At 51.3% G+C, this 17,339-nt stretch overlaps 1 protein-coding gene across 1 annotated transcript in view; it reads right to left on the reverse strand.

Moving 5' to 3' along the window:
• Positions 1 to 17,339, reverse strand: part of Smad3 (SMAD family member 3) — a 108,113-nt gene that overhangs the window by 7,371 nt on the left and 83,403 nt on the right. Inside the window, exons 2-5 of the mRNA XM_038323011.1 lie at positions 11,002 to 11,195; positions 10,747 to 10,878; positions 9,411 to 9,485; positions 6,979 to 7,029 (exon numbers count right to left, since the gene is read on the reverse strand). Coding sequence (XP_038178939.1) covers positions 6,979 to 7,029; positions 9,411 to 9,485; positions 10,747 to 10,878; positions 11,002 to 11,195 — 452 coding nt within the window. The remainder of the gene's footprint in view (positions 1 to 6,978; positions 7,030 to 9,410; positions 9,486 to 10,746; positions 10,879 to 11,001; positions 11,196 to 17,339) is intronic.

Here is a 17,339-nt window from a genome sequence, read left to right on the forward strand (position 1 = left end):
CAGGAGCAGCTGTGGCCTGTGCCCCTGGCTCCTGAGGCTGGACTGAGCCACATCAGCCACGTCCGGTCCTGGCCTTGCTCCACGCTTCCACATTCCAATGAGATAAGCTAGATTCTAAACAATTTAGCCACTAGAATGTGAGCTATGCTGCTTTGGACAATTTGTTTAAAAAAAAAAAAAAAAAAAGAGCCCAGTGCTAGCCAAAGTTTAAAATGGGCAGGTGACCTGTTGGTGCTGCTAGCTGCTACTGCCTAGGTACAGGGTCACCTACCTTGAAGTGTGTCCCTGGGGACATGACCTTCCACTCTCGTCTGTTTCCTCATCTGTATCAAGGATGGTTCTAGAAGATAGCTAAAGCTGGCCATCTTAGTCTCTGTGTTTCTGCCGTGTTTCAACCTAAAGAGGCAGCAGATTTGGCTGGTCCAGGTCAGCCCTGGCTTCCTTAGTAATGTGTATAACAAAGTCCTCACCCCCAAATTCCAAAGTCCCGCCTAGGATTTCGTGGGCTTAGTCCAGGCACAAGAGAGTTGGTGTTAAGGTTCCCAGGAACACTGACACCACCGATCCAAACAAAGCCTGGCACACCACCCAGAGTGTCTGTCATACCTGAAAGAGCAGTGTTCTGGAGAATGGTAAGCTTCCTTGGGAAGGTTGGAAGGTGGCCCTTCCAGGCAGATCTATACCCTCCCTCTCCCAAACACCTCTGTGACCCCTCCCTCTAGGCACCCTGAGTAACCCAGTAGGGAGTCTGGACTCAGATGGACACGCCTTCTGAACTCATAGCAGATATGTCATGGCACCGGGCATAGCTCAAAGGTTGCCACTTCAAAGGGTGCCTTTCTTCTCTGGTTCAGAAACAGGGCTGACTAGGGTAGCCCCCTCTTAATTCTCTGCAAGGCTGTGCCTTTGGGTTCCCTCTTTCCCTCCCTCCCCACCTATCAGCCCTGGCTTTTTCCTTCAGGCACTTTTGCTACAGCAGGTGCAAAGCAAAAAGTATAGTTACTATTTCCCCCCTGCAATGGTAGCCCTTCCCACCCCTACATACACAAATTTTTTTCTAGCAAAAGTCAGGACTCTGGAAGGACAAGAGCCATGGCTGGTACAAGTATGTGATAGCAGCCACTGATAGCACTCAGCTTGACTCTGAGCTTCCTAGAAGATCAAACAAAAAGGGAACAGAGTTGTTAAGGTTTGGGCCTAAAATGTGCCCCCTAGGCTCATACAATTGAATACTTGGTCCCTAGCTGGCGGTGCTGTTTAAGGAGGTTATGAAACCTCTGGGACACAGAGCCAAGCTGGCAGATGTAGGTCCCTGGATGCAGGCCTGGAGGGTTACAGCCTGCCCTGAGTTCTGGTTCCATGCTCTGCTTCCTGATCTACCAAGGTTTGGACAAACTGTGCTTCAAGATCTAGCCAACATGGGCTTAGCTGCTCCAGCCACCATGCCATTCCCTCCCCGAGTGAGCACACCCCAGGTCCCAGAGTCCCCCAACAAGTGCAGAAGTGGTTTGCAGAGGCCCCAAAGAGCTGCTGTTCAAAGGCCCCTCTGGCAGCAAGACTGCAGGAGATTGGGGGCCACATGGATGACACCCCAAGGAATATGGGTTTGCTCTGTCAGACCAAGGCTTCCCCACACCTGGGATGTTAGAGGAGACCTTGACTCCATTCACCCCAGTCCCTGCTAATCTCATCCCGAGCAGAGGTGTTGAAGACACGAAACCTCCGCATTAGCCATCAGGGACACCACCTCCACCAGCATGGTGTCAGCCAGGCTTCTCGACTGGCATGGGGCACTCAATTCTCCCCTGGCCCTTGGCCAGCCTAACGCATTGGCTGGCTTCAGTTCTGAGCCCCATTCCAAGCTGGCACAGACTCTGTGTTTTGTTTAAGGAAAAGAAAACAGAATAAAACCCAGAAGGCGACACTTGGATTAAGGGGTGCCTATTAAAAACATGTGCAAAAGATTCCAGTCGGCAGAAGCAGAGGGGAGGAGAGGGGCACGTCAGCTTTCTCCTGGACCTCAGGCAGGCGATGGGTAAAGGTCTGTACGGTGGGTACCACAGGACTTGAGGTGAGAGCAGAGATAGCCCGGCTAGTCTGGGCCCTCCATGAAGGGTGACTCTGCCTCAGCCTTGAAGATTCTACCCTCTGACACCATAGCCCTTCTGGCTGTCTCTTCCTTAGCTGTTTGCTTCCACTGAGAGTCCATCCCCATCTGTATGACCCTGACCTGCAAGGGCCAGCACCGGTGACATGAAACATTCCCCTCATGCAAAGTAATTCTTGCCCAACTACTAGGGCACCATCTCCTGGGCTAGGGGCATTGGCCCTCCGTGGCCCCAGCACCTGGGTCCTCACTCCACCCTGCCTCCCAGGTTGAGGCAGAGAACTAGAACATACGGAGGAAGGAGTAGAAGCTGCTCTGACCTCAGACAAGTTTACTAAGTCAGGCAAACAGCAGGGGCTGAAAACCAGACCCCTGTGGCAACTGATTTCCTGCCATCCTGTTTGTCCTCTGTGTGTGTGTGTGTGTGTGTGTGTGTGTGTGTGTGTGTGTGTGATGTGCCATGTGCCTCAGGACAAACTCAGATGCCAGTCCCCACCTGTCTCCTGCTCAGCTGGCCCACGAGCTTCCACTAGTGTCTTGCTGTAGGAGCGCTGGGAGCGCAGACACATGCTCCCACATCCAGCATTACATGGGTTCTCGGGGTCTGAACTCATGCGTGCACAGCTGTACCTAGCAAATCCCTTACCCAAGCCCCTGCCTGTCATGGATCCTGCTGGCTTTTCGCCATTCCAGGGGGTGAGGAGGTGAGGGGTTGGGGAGAGGGGTGGGCTTCGGATCCTGCCACCCAGCCCAGTCCTAACCCAGCAGAGGAAGGCTCAACCCTGTCATGGGCACTCCCGGAAGCTATTACCACAATAGGCTCAAGCTCTCTGCTGCGCCAGGCTCTTACAAGGACCTCAGTTTCCTCAGCCCAGGCACACCCTACATGTGTCACTGTGACAGGGAACAACTTACTCACCAGAGGGTCACCTTTCCCTAACCTGCTGCTTCCTTCCCCTGTTTTCCTCAATCTTCCTGTCGTAGACACTTGGGAAATTTCAGGTGACCCACCCAGCATGATGTGTCTGAACAGAAACATACCCAGCTCACAGCCCCTGCTCTGCAAAACAAAGGGCCCAGGGGTTCCCCGGGGTTGGCCTCTGAGCACCATGCCCTGCTGGGGCTCAGTCATGCCTTTGGGCCCTGTCACTCAGGTCACTGCACTAATGATTTCAAGAAGCTCATTCTTCCCCAGACCTGAGCTGAGGCCTGAGTGGGGAAGAAAATGAAAGCCATAACCAGATGTTGTACCCTTTCTCTGCACAATAATTTCATAACAAGACCTTTAAAAGACATACCTGTAATCTTGAGATGTCCCCATCTTTTTCTAGAAAGCACTGTGCTGGCTAGAATTACATCAGCTTGACATAAGCTATCGTCATCTGAGAGAGGAAACCTCAGTTGAGAAAATGTCTCCAGAAGATCAGGCTTTAGGCAAGCCTGTAGAGCATTTTCTTTCTTAGCAATGGGTGTGAGAGGGCCTAGCCCATTGTGGGTGCGACCATCTTTGGGCTGGTAGTCCTGGGTTCTCTAAGAAAGCAGGCTGAGCAAGCCTTGAGGAATAACCCGAGTTAATGCCCCTCCATGGCCTCTGCATCCTCTCCTGCCTCTAGGCTCCTGCCCTGTTTGAGTTCCTGTCCTAACTTCCCACAGTGATTGACTACAATGTGAAGTATTAGCCAAACAGACCCCTTCTCCCCAACCTGTCTTCTGATCATGGCTTAATCGCAGAAATGGTAACCCTAACTAAGACAACACTCTCAGTGTTCTGATCTCCATCCTGCAGTTTGGGGTACCTAGTCACCAATCACAAAGGGTGCGGCTTTTGCTACCTCAACAGCCCCTTTCTGCATGCCCTTCAGCCTGCGGCTCTCCTGCACCCACCGCACACCTCTGACTGTTCTGTGAAGGTTGCTCCCAAGCTCCTGATGCCCCTCCTCAGCTCCTCTGACGAGATCTCATTTGCACTCCTGAGATCAAGTCTCCTCTGCTGTCACTGGCCTTCAGGGCCTCTACCTCTTGGCCACTGTGCCCATAACCCTATTCTCCTCCTGGCCTCAGGCTCTTGTCTTTGGTCCCCAGTGTTCCCTTCCGCCTGTGTCTCTGGCTCTCTCCTGAGCCAGGGCCCTCTCTCTACCCAATTCACCCACTCCCATGATGTCAGCCAAGCCTTCAGTGACATTCCTGAATTGACTTGCTGGAATAGTCAGTGGGCAGGGAGAGAAGTACCCAACAGTCAGCCATCTTTGTGGGAAGAACAGGAGATGGACCGGACTTCTTCCTATAGGCTTCTAGGAGGTCTTGCTATGCTACTCACCATAGAACTTGGGGGGTGGGGCTTCACATAGGTACCGTGTGCTCTATAACAATGCCTTGGACTAACAGCAAACACGAAGCAATGGTTACAGCTTCGTGCTTCGGGCCCCCGCCTCCCTGACTTCCCAGGGAGGTTTCATAGAGCATAGCGACCTCTGCCAGTTCTCTCCAGGCCCATCACACCTCATCAGGGCAGGCCTCCTTATGGTCCCTGTCCTGTGCACACAGGCCCACAGCCATTTCTTGAACTGGTCTTTTGTATTTCTCTAGCGTGTGAACCTTAGCTTCCCTTAGGACGCCCACCAACTACTTGGGTTTCTTTCTGGTTTTCCTCCAGGAACGTCAAATTTATACTCTATATAGTGGTCAGATTTCCTCTATGATGCTGCTATTAGGATCTCACCACAACCCCTCCAGCACACCTGCAACCTCCTGCTGGGAGGGCAGGGGGAGTGGAGTGATGTTGCATTCAAGACTCAGCTGCACCTTGCCCCTGCCCTTCCTGCTAGCTGATGACCACATTGGTGACTTCCTCAGAGCACACCTGCTCCTCCATCTGCAATGTCCCTCATCTCGTGCTATTTTCCAGTGTCCACCTGGCCCATGGTGAGTCTGGGCTGAGTCTGCCCAGCCCATTGCATATGGCTTCCTCTTGGGCATAGTCCCCGCCTCTATGCCTGCTCCCTCAGCTCCATAGGGAAATATAGATGTGGTCATGTTGTGACCATGTTCCCAGCATGACTCTAGACCCATGGGTCTCAACCCCCTTGGGGGGAGGGTGTCAAACAACCCTTTCACGGGAATCATCAGGAAACACCAGTATTTATATTACAATTCATAACAGCAACCAAATTACAGTTATAGAGTAGAAACAAAGATAATTTTATGGCTGGGGGTTACAACATGGCGACTATATTATGGGGCCACAGCATTAGAAGTGTTGAGAATGACTGCTCCAGACCCTAGCATCTACACGGTATGGATCGAGGAAGCCAAGATTCAAAGTCAGTTTCTCTGTCTGATGGCTGTGACATGAAAAGTGACCACGCCTCTGCCCACGGTTATAAAGACCAGCTCTCGGGGTACCCCGAAGGGCCCCCAGGAAACACTCATCCCGTCATTACTCTGCCCTTGCCCATCCTCCTCCCAGCCTGCACCCCAGGTCCAAGATTTAAATGGCCGTGAGGGATCCTAAATCAGAAAATTCTGGCCTGAGGCTGCTGCCACCGGCAGACTGGTCTGTGACCTTGATGGCTATCCCAGTGGCACCTGCCTGGACACCAAAGGTGCAATGGCTCCAGAAATAAATCTAAAGCAGCTCATCCCCAAAGCCGGACGCTCCTAATCGGCCTTTAGTGGCATCTAGTCCTAGTTTTCAATAACCCAGGCCTCCACTATCAGGAACGTGACCTTCCCTCAGCCGAGCCCCTCGAGATTATACTCCAAAGATTTAAACTGTATCTCAAAGTCATGTTGTGCTCCGCCCACCCGTCGGCACTTTTCAAAGGCTCTTTATGTGTTTCCCAGTATTCCGAATGAGGCGTTTTCTCCAACACTATCGGCCAAGGTCTTGAAACAAATAAATGCACACACCAGCCTGTCCAGTGTGCTCTGCTCCAAAGCATTCCACCACGATCAACTGCTTTTCCTGGGCCACAAAGCAAGTGCCAGCCTTAACGCCAGCCCCACCCCCCAATGAACCCAAACTACAGACCAGAATATCCAAAGCTGCCTTTGATAAAAAAACACAGACATCGCATCTGTTTTGAGCCCTTCTGCCATTTCTAGCCCCAAGGACTCCTGAAGAGTCTCCCTCCTCCACGCTGGTAGGATGCTGGCAGGGTGACCCTCGGAACGCTGACCTGCGTCCAACAGCTGAAGATTGTTGTTGGAACAGTGGGGTCAGCTGATAGAAACATCGTGAGATAGTATAGTGATAATCAAGACATCCAAATGGAGAAACCCATTTGTAGAGGATCAGACGGGCCATGGTTTCAGTGGCACAGCACACACGTATACACTGCCCCACAAACACCAGACAGACCATGGTAAAACAGTTGCGCTGGGCAGTGCAATCGTTAGCACACTGCTTTTTCCCCAAATTCCTTCTACGTTGCTGCTTTAATAACAAGTTATTATGAGATGATAAACTCAGCTGAAATCCCACCGTGTGTCTGAAACAAGCTTCTGGGAGCCGGGGGGCTGAGTCTGGGCAGCTGTCTGTGGCTTTGCCCCAAGCCACACACATGTGTTTGGCTGACTGAGGCCCCTGTCTCCTGGGCCTGAGGTCTGGGAGATTTCGTTCACTCACGTCTGAATGCCGCCCAGGGGAAACACGAACCCCAGCATAGGCTGTCTTTCCTGACACCACTGATCTCGGGTTTCCCTGTTCTGAGGTGACCCCAGGATCACTGTAACCAGAAACCCCATGGGTTAAGCTGGGCTGGTGGTGACGGAGGGGGCAGGGCTCACCTTCACTGCCCCTTCCCACAGAGGCAATCAGCTGAGCTATAGCCAGGAGTGGGATGGCCCCCACCTTACCGATGAATACTCACCCAAGTTATTGTGTGCTGGGGACATCGGATTCGGGGATAGGTTTGGAGAGCCTGCAAGGTGATACGCAGTTGTAAGATGTTGTTGGAGTACTCTACAGTCAAGACAGGGTCCCTCACCGTGCCATAAGGAAGCCCTGGACCAAACCTTAAGCAGCCTAGCCTTGACCTGGCCTCTTACACTTCCCGCCACACATCTAGGCATGCTGCCCTCTCTGTGGAATGGGTAGATTGAGTAACCAGCCTTAGAGGGCCCCTACAGCACAGGCCGTGGTGGGCTCGGCTAGGCCAGCTCACACACCTGCCCTCAGGGATGACTGACTATCCTAAGGAAATGAAAGGATAAAGATACACATTCCCATGCTGCACAGCCCAGTACTGTGGAGGGGCAGCCTCCCTCTCTCCCTCCCACACTGCCCAACTCCACAGTCTAGCTCTAAGGTACCTGGGATCACCTCAGGAAATTTACAGACCCAGCCTCAGGAGAGGGCACGTGAAGTCTAATTCTACCTAATTCACACTCTGATCTTCTCTCTGCCCTGGCTACCAAGAAAAATCACGCACAAACACATACATACACACACACACACACACACACACACACACACACACACGTACACACACACACACACACACACACGTATACACACACCAGTCTTCAAAGAAAGCCACTGGCCTTTTCACAGGGCCCCATCCTACCCTCCTTTGTTCCCGCGTGCTTGGAGTGCAGTTATTTATTTATGAATGTCTTGCAGCCTGGCCCCACCTCCTGACATCTACCAGACCTTGAGGCTGAGCCCTGAAGCTGCCTTGAGCTGTCCCTGGGGCTCTTTTATTTCATCCCAACAGAGCTCTGAACTCTGAGGGTAAAGAGCAGGTCACAGGCTTTCTCTTCTCCCCTGTGGCAGCACCTGACCCCATGGAGATAAGAAACAATTCTGGAGGATAACGGTGCTTGAAAAGCTTGCTACATAATAGCCATGACTTTGGCTGTGGTTTTGGTAAAAATATATTACATTATGGGGCCTTAATTTTTCCCCTGGTACAAAATAGGGAATAACCATCTATTGGCCTATATAAATTAAGTAAGACGATTACATTAAAAAAAAAGATTAATGCCAGGATTGGCATACAGGAAACCTTCAATAGTTGTTTCCTATTTTGCAGTAGCTCAAATCATGAAGGTCAAGGCTATTCTGAAAGAGCACCTATGCTGGCAGGCAAGACCTGAGGGTGACTTTGGTGACCCTCAGACCAGAGACACCTCCACACCTCACCCGATAGGGAAGACAAGTCCATTAGCAATTGGACGAGGAGCCAAACAGGCTACTTTGAGGAAAACCAAGGAACAAAGAGAGACCTTTGCCCATCCATGCCTAGGATAGCTGGGTACACAAACCCTGGCCCCACAGAGCTTTGCAGGGAGGGAGAGAAAGAGATAGGAGCGGGGACACGGTATAATGGGACAGAAAGACAATGAAGGGCGCAAGCAGATTGGAGCCAGTGAAAGTATGCCTGGCCAGTCCTTCCCACATACAGACCTCACTGATTATGTGTGTTTATAACGGTCATTCTACACACAGAGAGGGGGAAGCTAAGGAGAAGCTTTGCAGCTGGAGGGAGGCTGCCTAGCTGGCTCACTGCCCATGCCAGCACTCCGTAGCTGCGAGTTTGCAGTGGTCACTTGGCACTGAGTACAGGAAGGTCTCCTGTACACTCCAGCTGGGTCCATGCTGCCAGCCACAGGCCTGAATGGGTGTGTCTGGGGGGCATGCTTGACCTAAAAGCACAATACCCCCGTGACTGTGCTTCTGCCACATACGTAACCCTTTTCTACCCTCCTGTGGATTGTGTAAACTCTTGTGGTCTGTGCGTGAGGCAGCCTGCCATCGTGGGAACATCTGCTCTCTCCTTCCTCACGCAGCACACAATGCCGAGCAGGTCCCGTGTGGCAGCTGGGGCTCTGTTCAAGAAGCTGCTGGTTTGGAATCAATTTGGTCCCATAACGTATGACACAGGAAACATCTGGGACTGTAGCAAGAGAAAACTAGGCCCAGTCCTTCCCAGCAGGGACATGCCGATCACATTTGGCCACTACATGTGAAAAACAGAAACAAAAAAAAACGGTTGCTTCTGGTGTCTCTGCTGGCCACCAGAAAGGGCTGTACCTCCACGCAGGTTTTCCTCCCTGCTCACCTGCACTGCTCTAGGTGTAGGAGCCCTTCTCTCACCCTCTGCCAGCACCTCACCCTCATGGCCTAACACCTCAATATCTGGACCAGGCTACACTGTCAGGAAAACAACTTTGTGGCCCTGTGGCACAGAGTATCTCCAGTGATGTATGAGGCCCCCGAGGAGTGCTCTCTAGACAACAGGCAGGCAGGAAAGCGGGGAGGGGGGGACACAGAAGGGAGGGGCAAGTCGCCACTACTGACCTGCGTCCATGCTGTGGTTCATCTGGTGGTCACTAGTTTCTCCATCTTCACTCAGGTAGCCAGGGGGTGGGGTTTCTGGGGATTAGAAGGCAGGCAGTTCCATTAGAAGGAATGCAAGGCCTGGCCCTGGTGCTCCATTTGCTGGCCAATAGAGCATGCATTCACTCCGCCGCTGAGTGCAGAGTGCCTAGAAGAAAGCTGGGCCTCAAGGGCAGGTGTCAGTTCCTGGACTCTGCCATGCTCGGGCCTTTTCCAGCGCTGCCCTCTGGCTCCCAACCTGGATCCTAACACACTGACTCCCAAATCTGAAATGCCTTGCTCTAGGACCACGGTTTAGCTGCCTTGTCCCCATCCTTCAAGGTCAGGTAAAGAAGGGAGGCTTTAGGACATGCCTACTTCACCAACTCTGTCCCCTGGGAGCTGTGGCCTTGAGGCTGTCCCTGTGCAAGCTGGCTGCTCCTGCCACTGTTGTCTCTAGGGGATGTGGCTTAACTCCCCAGTGAGGCTGCCGTTCAGCGGTGGCGCCCTCAATGATCCTTTTCTCGGAACTCGACCTCACCTTCCCACCCTGCCTTAGCCCTCCAAGGTCTGCCATCTGATAGGGAGTGGACAGCTTACCCACCCCCTGGAGACCAGCACTACCTGCAAAGGATCTGAGAAGCCAGACAGCTGGCCTCTGTGCATGCATTCTGACCCAAGACACGGGCCACAGCTAACCTCAGCCCAGTAAGCCAACCCAGAGAGCGAAAGCCACATCCAAATTAGAACACTCTAAAAGGAACACAGCTGGATCATTGCCCCAAAAGCAAAAAGTTGTCCTGACTGGCCCTAGCATGGCCAAGCACAGCTTTCCTGGATGCCCAGAGTGCCCGGCAGTGATTCACACATTATTTGCATGTAGAAGAGGGGCTTCTAGAAATGCTGGCACCATGACAATGAGGCACATTCTATTTACTGCCTCAACACCCACTCTGCCCAGTCCAAAGCTCAGGGTACTTACAGGGCCCTCTGCTGCCTCATTCCACACTCTGCAGCCCGTACCCCTCAGGGACCCTGCCTGTATGCCAGCCTTATGGGCTGGGAGGGAGAGCAGAGACACAGTGTTGCTATTTCCGCTTTCAAAATAAATGACGGCACTGAAGCCCTGCAGAAGGGTCACGGGGTCTCCCATGCCAAGAAAAACATCGTTAGGGGAGCTTGGGCCACTGATCATTCCCGGTTGGGATATGGTTCATAATCAGGGCCCACGAGCCTGCTGTACGCACGATGACGTGGAGAGGATGGGGAAATGGCGCCATCCTGCCTCCTGGCTGCCTGTGCAGCTGCCAATGCCTACCTGGAATATTGCTTTGGGGCTCAATGCCAGCGGGGAAGTTAGTGTTCTCAGGGATGGAATGGCTGTAGTCATCCAGCGGGGGGAACTCGGCCGGGATCTCGGTGTGGCGTGGTACCAACACTGGAGGTAGAACTGTCCCCAAGGAAAACACAACAGAGGTGGGTCAGTGCCAGGACGCTGAAGTCCCAGTCCCCAAGGGCACCTTAAACCCTCCAGAGTTGGTAGGACAGGGAGGGCAAGGCCACACACACATACCTGGTGTCTCTACTCTCTGATAGTGGTAAGGATTTACGCACACTTCATCCTTCTTCATGTTGAAGGCGAACTCACACAGCTCCATGGCCCGTAACTCATGGTGACTGTGCAGGTCAGGCCATCGCCACAGGCGGCAGTAGATAACATGGGGGAGACCCTTCCGATGGGACACCTGCAACCGGCCATCCAGTGACCTGCCATGGCAAAGAAGGGACAGAAGGTGTCAGTGGTGTAGGTTTGGATTGCTGACTCCCATATCCAGCCCCCAACAGCTCCTGGGGAGTTCAAGTTTGCTGGCAGACACTCTCAAGTTCTTTCCTCCCCCACACACAGGGGACCAGGAAATCAAAGCATCACAGCTAACTGTTCTTACTGGATATGTGCCCAGCTCCCAAAAGCAGCAAGGAGGCCCACCAAAGAAGGCTGAGGCTTTGCATCTAGCAGACCCCAGAATTCTCCCAGCAGCAGCTCTCGAGGAAGGGAACCTGCCCGAGATACACTCAAGCAGGTACACGTGCCACCAATCTTGCCCTTGTAGAGGCGACCACTGGACAGGGTAGAGGCTGCATACAAAGGAGGTTAGGTGGCAGGCGGAATGAGTCTAACTGTTCTCCAGAAGCAGTAAATGGCCTCTGAGATGTTTACATGGGCTGTGTTCATGCACATGGGTGAAAAAGGCAAATACTGTGATAGGGTCTGACTGCGTGTGGCCCACGGGTTGCGGGGCGGGGGCGCTAGAGTAATGGAGGTAGGACTGCCTCTTCCATAAGGCTTGTCCTAGGAGCTCCAGGTTAGGGGCATGATGCTTCTAGTAGCTGAGTCAAGCCAGCAGAGAGCCACTGCAAACTGACCCTCTCTGTCCCTAGGGCACCTATGGGTCTAAATCCCAACAGATTTTATGAGTGCTTTATAAGAGAGGGGCTGGCTATATGTGCCAACCAGAACCAAACAGGGTCCAACCAATCTCCAAGCCATGGGCCTGAAATGGGGAGGGACAAAGGTCAGTGCTGGGCTTGGTCACAGGGACTGACCCAGAGCTGCTGACTAAGGGCCTGTGGAAGGATGTAATTACCTCCCCACCCCCCTGAGGCCCAGACCAAATAGCCCCTACATCTGAAAACAGTAATTACTGAGCCGAACAAGAGAGGACAGCCTGAGACTAGTCCTTGAGGCACAGAAGGAAGTCAGCCGGATGTGCAGCCAGAAGACCTGGAGATGTGGCTCACGCTCCTGACTCTGCAACCCTGGGTACCAGGACTCTCAACTGCTGTATCTGTTATGATGGGGAGAGTGTCCCCCTTGCCTGATCTCTACTAGAAACTGCTTTACAAAGCTCCAGCCCATAGTGAGCATTCCTCTCAGTCACTGATGATTGTGATCATTCTCTAAGTCAGCCCTAGGCAAAGCGGCTGAGCCTGGGGTTGACAAAGAGTGAGGGGGAAGTGGAGACAAAATCCTTCAGCTCTCCTCACTTTCTTTCAAAGCTACCGAATTCGCAAAGATAAGGGAAGAGCCGCACTGACTCTTCAGGGTATGACAAAGGCCCTAGCACAAGACTGGCTGGATGCTGAGGTCACCTCTCTGACTGGAGAGAGGAGGACAGGAGAAGGACCATGCCAGCAGAGAGGAAGAATGGGGCCACCTGGATGGTGGGAAGGGTATCCTCTTGCTTTAAAAGTAACAAAGAGAGCTAGGGAGATGGCCAGCCAGCTAAGCGCCTGTGTCACAGGCGCGAGAATCTGTGTTCAGTCCTCGGAGTTCAAGGGAAAACAGCTGGCTATGGTAGCGCACTGAGGAGGCAGAAACAGCCACATCTTGAGAGTCTGGTGACCACCCTGCCTCACCTTCCTGATGAGACCCAGGCCAATGTGACCCTGTCTCAAAAAATAAAAACAAAGTGGACAGCGGCCAGAGTTGTCTTCTGACCTCCACAGTCATACACAAACATGTGCATAGGTACTGCACACATCAGCATACCTACACACACAAACCCATACAAGTACATGCATACATGCAGAGAAAACAAACAATGTATTTCCAAAAAGCAAGACTGCTACCCTCATCTAAGCAATGTGGCAATGTACTCAAAACTGACCAGCATACCCATGGGACCCAAGAAAGGCCATACACAGTCACATATACATGAAGGCTGACTTTCATCGAAGGGTCAAAGACAAACCAGCAGGGAAAGGTTGACCTTTCAGTAGCTAGTGCTGGACCTCTGGAGAGCCACACCAAGAAAAGTGAACATCAACCTATACCTTACACCTCTGTAGGAATGTAGGAAAGAACAAAACTCAAAACTACAAAAACATCAAGTCAAGACAGCCAGATGGTGGTGACATACGCCTTTAATACCAGCACTCAGGAGGCAGAGGCAGGTGACCTCTATGAGTTCAAGACCTGGTCTACAGAGCAAGTTCCAGGACAGCTAGAGCTGTTACACAGAGAAACTGTCTTGAAAAACAAACAAAAAACCAAACGCCAGAAATGTCAAGACAAAACTTTGCAAGATCTCTGTGACTTCAACAATAACTTCTCGGTTACTACACCAAAAGCACAATCCATTAAAAAATCCAAGTTCATATATCAATACATAGGAAATCAGGGTAGAGGCTCCGGATCTGTAGGAGACTTAAACAAAAATAATAGGTAACATTGGCAAAGATTAAATCTCACAGAGGTTCTGCTTCTAGGGTAAAAAATGCCAAAATAACCAAATCTGAAATTAACAGGTAAATCATCTAGACAGATGCTAGTCTAAGAATTTAAAAATGACAAGATGTTCTATTTCATTACTAGTTAGAAAAGTACAGGGGGTAGGGGTTTAAAACTATGAATCTGTACAGTGGATTAAAACTACCAAGGGACTCTCCAGCTGGCTCAGCGGTTAAGAGCACTTACCATTCCTGCGGAGGTCTTGGGTTTGATTCCCAGCACTCACATAGAGGTTCACAACCACCCATAATTCTAGTTCCCGAGGATGGTGTGCCTTTTTCCTGGGCCATGGAGCACACCATCATACATAGACATGTGTGCCGGCAAAATCCCACACACATAAAATAAAATGTAACTACATATGATGAGATGCCACCACACAACTATCAGAACAGCTATAATTAAAAGGACCGTGTGTGCCTCTTGGTGGCAATGGTGTGGAGCAACTGGGACTCTTAGACGTCACCAATGGAAAACAATGATATAGTGGCTCTGACAGAGACCATTAGGGAGTTTCCTTAAAAGTCCAGCGCAGAAACCTGCTATATAGTTTCTTTTTCAGTTGCTGTGATTACATAATCTGACATAAATTGTGATGGTCTGTCTAACAGTCAGTTTGACAAATATAGAGTCCCCTGGGAGATGGGTCTCTGTGTATGCCTGTCACAGGGGGATTATCCTGACTGGGTTAACTGAGATGGGAGACCAGCCCACTATGGGTAGCACCATTCCCTGGGATGAGATCCTGGACTACTGAAAAGGAAAATGTGAGTGGGGAACAATTTTTATCTCTGTTTTCTTTCTGGCCATGCCTGCACTATGACCAGCTGCCTCTAGCACCTGTTTCCTTGACTTCCCACGGCGATGGTCTGCACCCACTCCTGGTACCAGCTTTTGTCTTAGTTAATTAGTGGCTGTAATAAAGTACCTCGACAAAAGCAACCTAAGGAACAAATAGCTTCTTTCGGCTTCCGGAGACCTACAACCCCTTCACCGTAGAAGAGAAGACAAAGCAACGGGAGCCGGAGGTCAGGTGGTCATACTGTATCTGTACTCAGGAAGCAGAGTGAACAGGAAGTGGGGCTAGGCTATAGGGCCTCAAAACCTACCTCTAGGGACTTACTTCCTCCAGTGGGACTCTCCCCCCTAAAGGTTCCATATCCTTCCAGTGCTGTCAAAGCTTGGGACCAAGCGTTCAGACATGTGAGCCTACAGGCTATATTTCATCCTCAAGCCACAACACCTACCATAGGATCTATCTATCCTTCTTCTAAACGTTCTCCCCCAAGAGAAACAAAGCAGTATGTCCACAAATGTATGGACACCTAAGTACCTTGCTACGTCCACACAGAGGATGACTGACAAGAAAATAGTTATTGGCCTCTGGAGCAAGGCATGGATGGATCAAGGTCATGAGGGAAAGGAACTGGGTCGTTCTTTGTATGTAAAATTGTTATCGCTTGGTTTTTTATTTTGACACAGCTGTCATTCTAGCTTTGATGATGGCGGATACAGTATAGTCCCCGGGCCAGTTCAAACTCGTATGATCCTCTTGCCTCAACTTCCTAAGTGCTTGAACTACAGTCATGCACCACCACCATGCCCAGCACACTATAGTGTAACTGCAGGGAGCGGCTGCCGGGGAAGGTGAGGCATGCATGCAGAGATGGGAGGGACGGAGTTAGCAAGGGCAAGGGAGACCTTGGCGGGATACAGGCTCTATTTGTTATCTTGACTGTGGTGGTATTATGGACAGACGCGTGTTGAAATTTACCAAGCAGCACACTTTGGGTATGCACAGTTTATTTGTAAATTATACCACAATTCCAAGGGGAGGGAGGCGAAGAAGACTTTGGAGTTGGCTAAGCCTGGATTTGCCATTTCTGTGTTCAGCAACTCTATAAATTAGAGCAAACCACTTAGAACTTCAGCCTTTGTATTTTGTCTGAACTAGAAGTACCATTGCCAGACTCTTGAGAGGCCTAGGTGACACCCCATGCAGCCCCGGGCACCGTGAGAACACATCAGACATCAGCAGCTTGCTACATTAGTACCGAGGCTCCACACTGCCTCACTCCCGTGCATGATGCTTGGCTAAGGAAGGAGTCTAGCTGCTCAGAAGTCAGTCCTTCCTGGCTTGGGTGATCCAAGAGCGTAACAGAAGCAGCCACTATGGGGCTTCCTGTCTCCCTGGTGCCTGTTCCTGGTTCATCTTAGGTGGTCTCCACCAGCAGCATGCTGTATGGTTCATAAAGCAAGTCTCCAATGTTCCTGGTTCATTAAATCCAACCCCTTAGACCAGTCCGAAGCAAAGGTGGGACCCTAGAGCCAGACAGTCTGTACCAGGGCTGCAGCCAGAGGCCAGCTCTCCTAACAGTAACGCAGTCACTCCACTGCTCTTGAGCACATGACCACCTGACCGGATTTTCAAGAAGTTATCTGGTCCACGTCCCTGCTTCGAAGCCATAAAATCTATATATATCCCAAGATGACAAAGGCATCTCATTCACTTCTTCACAGACAATTGTGGCAGCTCCTCTTGATTCAAAGTCTAAGCCGTTCTTTCTCCCTCCCTTTGTCCCTCTCTTTCACTTTTCCACTCAAAATGCACACCAACGCTTACCAAATAGTATGAGTGAACTGGGCGTACCAGCTGCTGGGCTTAACACAGCTGATGTGTCCAGAACACGCCCTCCCCAGGCATGGCTTGGGGCCCATTAAGTAAATCCAGTAATTAAGTCCTCATTCTGAGCTCATATTGCCAGGAGCATGCTCAGTAACAGGAAAGGCTGTATTCATGGCTAGCTTCTCTCTCTAAAGCAGGCCTTCCTTCCTCCCAGCGGCCCACCGATTGATGAGAGGGCAGACCTGCTCCCCAACTGTGACTGAGTTCTCTTTCCACACCCAGTGTCTTCCTCATGGTTGACCCCCAAACCTCTTAGCATCTCCCTCCAGCTCCCTGGACAGAAGGTTTTAATCTTTAAACATATTCTTCCCCAGCCAAACAATTTCCTGTGGCAGGAAATGAAGCTTCCTCCCATTGGCTCCAAATGAGACCCGTAAAGTGTCCCAAAATGGTGGTGGGAGCCACAGCCAAGGATGTGGACATGCCAGAGGCTGGAGCCGATGGTGAGGAGGATGTCAGCCAGAGTGCTGCCTCGGTGAGAGGGCTGGGCTAGGGTCCACCTTAAGCCAAAACTACTCCTATCTATGGTCCAGTAGCCACGTGGGGGATGGGAAGGGGTCACAGGTCAGGAGCAGAACATGCAAATTCCAGAAACATGTTGGTACCTATTCAGCATGGACAGGTGCCAGACCCACCATGTGAGAAAGCCAACACGGCAACCCATCGTGAATCCCTGCTACTGCCGAGCTCAGACCTCTAGCGCCTCGCCTAAAGCCACATAGTTTGTGGAAGGCAGAGGCATACTCAAGCCTAAACCAGTGCTGAAAACAGAGGTGAGACAAGGGTTGCTCCGTCACTCTCAGAAAAACTCACCTCAAACCATTACTAAATTCCAGCCACGTCTCAGAAACCTGTGCCCTGAGCTGAGAAGATCTGAAGCAAGTGCTCGCCTCCCTTCCTCTCTCCCGCTCTCTCTCATTACTGAACTCTGGTC

This window comes from Arvicola amphibius, chromosome 3 (genome assembly GCF_903992535.2).
Source record: "Arvicola amphibius chromosome 3, mArvAmp1.2, whole genome shotgun sequence".
NCBI classification, from domain to species: Eukaryota; Metazoa; Chordata; class Mammalia; order Rodentia; family Cricetidae; genus Arvicola; species Arvicola amphibius.